The 1,563-nt window shown below is 62.8% G+C and overlaps 2 protein-coding genes across 2 annotated transcripts in view; both read right to left on the bottom strand.

Moving 5' to 3' along the window:
• Nucleotides 1-170: 170 nt before the first annotated feature.
• Nucleotides 171-1,557, bottom strand: LOC108509486. Its single transcript, XM_017838931.1, has 2 exons — nt 747-1,557; nt 171-672 (listed from the first exon to the last, which is right to left on the bottom strand). Exons 1-2 carry the CDS (start codon nt 1,037-1,039, stop codon nt 171-173), a joined length of 795 nt encoding a protein of 264 aa, XP_017694420.1. The 5' UTR covers nt 1,040-1,557.
• Nucleotides 1,071-1,563, bottom strand: part of SDHAF2 (succinate dehydrogenase complex assembly factor 2) — a 2,208-nt gene continuing 1,715 nt past the window's right edge. The window contains exon 4 of the mRNA XM_017838930.1: nt 1,071-1,227. Within this exon, the coding sequence (XP_017694419.1) occupies nt 1,071-1,227 (157 nt within the window). The remainder of the gene's footprint in view (nt 1,228-1,563) is intronic.

The following is a 1,563-nucleotide window of genomic DNA, read 5'->3' as shown; positions in this document are numbered from 1 at the left end:
TCCCAAGGATGAAGCTTTCCCTAGGACCCCAAAATCTTCCTGGGGATGAAGCTTTTCCTGGGGATCCTAAAATCTTCCCAAGGATGAAGCTTTCCCTAGGACCCCAAAATCTTCCTGGGGATGAAGCTTTTCCTGGGGATCCTAAAATCTTCCCAAGGATGAAGCTTTCCCTAGGACCCCAAAATCTTCCTGGGGATGAAGTTTTCCCTGGGATCCCAATATGACAAACCCTCCTGGGGATGGAGCTGGGCCTGGAACCACCAGGACCCCAAACCCTCCTGGGGATGGAGCTGGGCCTGGAACCACCAGGACCCCAAACTCTGGTGTGGATGGAGCTTTTCCTGGCATCCCAACACCCCAAAACCTTCCTGGGAACAGAGCTTTCCCTGGGGTCCCGACACCCCAAACCCTCCTAGGGAGCTTTCCCTGGATCCCCCCCCTCCCAAATCCATACCTGGCTGGGCAGGACTGGAGCAGCCGCTGTTGGCACTGGATCCCCTGGATAACTTGGGAGGCTTCAGCCCCTCATAACGGATCCGGGAGAGGGAAAACTCGGGGGGATACGAACACTCCGGCTCATCCACACACTGGGGCAGGATCCTCTGGAACTGCGGGCGCCCGAAGGGCCTGAAATCCTCGGAGGTGGCGGACATGGACACGAAGGGGTCCGGGCTGCGGCGGGAACGGCCGTGACGGAGCGATCCCAACATTTTCCCCCCCAGACTCGTCCCGGAGCGGGGACCTACCACTCGGGGCGCGGGGTGATCAGGGACGAGAGGGCAGAGTAGTTGTTGGTGACGTATCCGGATCCCGAATGGACCCCCAGGAGCGGGTGCACGGACGCCTGGTTGGGGGGTTTGACTCCCAAAACACGCCCCTCGAACTTGTGGGACAATCCCGGGGGTCTCTTCCCAAAGGACGCCTCGTAGGTGGTGACGTAGAGGCTCAGCAGGTCGGAGCGGTCCCCGCCGTGCACCCTCACCAGCGGGAATCCCGTGCCCAAGCCCCCGGCGGGGGAATCCTGCGGCAGGGAAGGCATCCTGGCACCGGGATAGCCCCAGGGAAGGGCCCTACGCCATGGCTGGAGGTGCTGGCAGCGGCTCCCGGCCTTCCCGGCCGGCCGAGAGGGTGTGGAATGTTGCCGCGGAATGCGACTCGGTCTCCCGGCAACCGCAACAACGGGACTCCGGGGAGTCCCAGAGCACCGGGAACGTGGAGCTTGGAGCACTTCGGGAGGGGGGTACAGCCCTTCCGGGTGTGGGGCCACCTCCCTGGGAGCCGGGGAAAAGGGGGCAGGTGGGAATTAGGGATATCAGCGGGATGGGACGTGCCGGAGCGAGGTGGGAACGTCCCCAAGGACCTGACCCTGAGGTCACAATGTAGGGAAGCAGGGCCAGCAGCCCCGGCTTTATTCAGCATTCCAGCATTCCACAGCGTCCAGAGGCTGCCGGGAGAGGAGGAGAACCACAGGGAAGGCGGCAGTGATTCCACAGATCCCCGTGTCCCTGCGCTGCTCCGGGGAACGGGTACGGGGGGGTCAGGGCGGGGGCTCAAACAGGTATT

Source organism: Lepidothrix coronata, unplaced genomic scaffold, assembly GCF_001604755.1.
Source record: "Lepidothrix coronata isolate B3197 unplaced genomic scaffold, Lepidothrix_coronata-1.0 Scaffold369, whole genome shotgun sequence".
In the NCBI taxonomy this organism is placed as follows: domain Eukaryota; kingdom Metazoa; phylum Chordata; class Aves; order Passeriformes; family Pipridae; genus Lepidothrix; species Lepidothrix coronata.
This window is presented reverse-complemented; position numbering and strand designations above follow the sequence as displayed.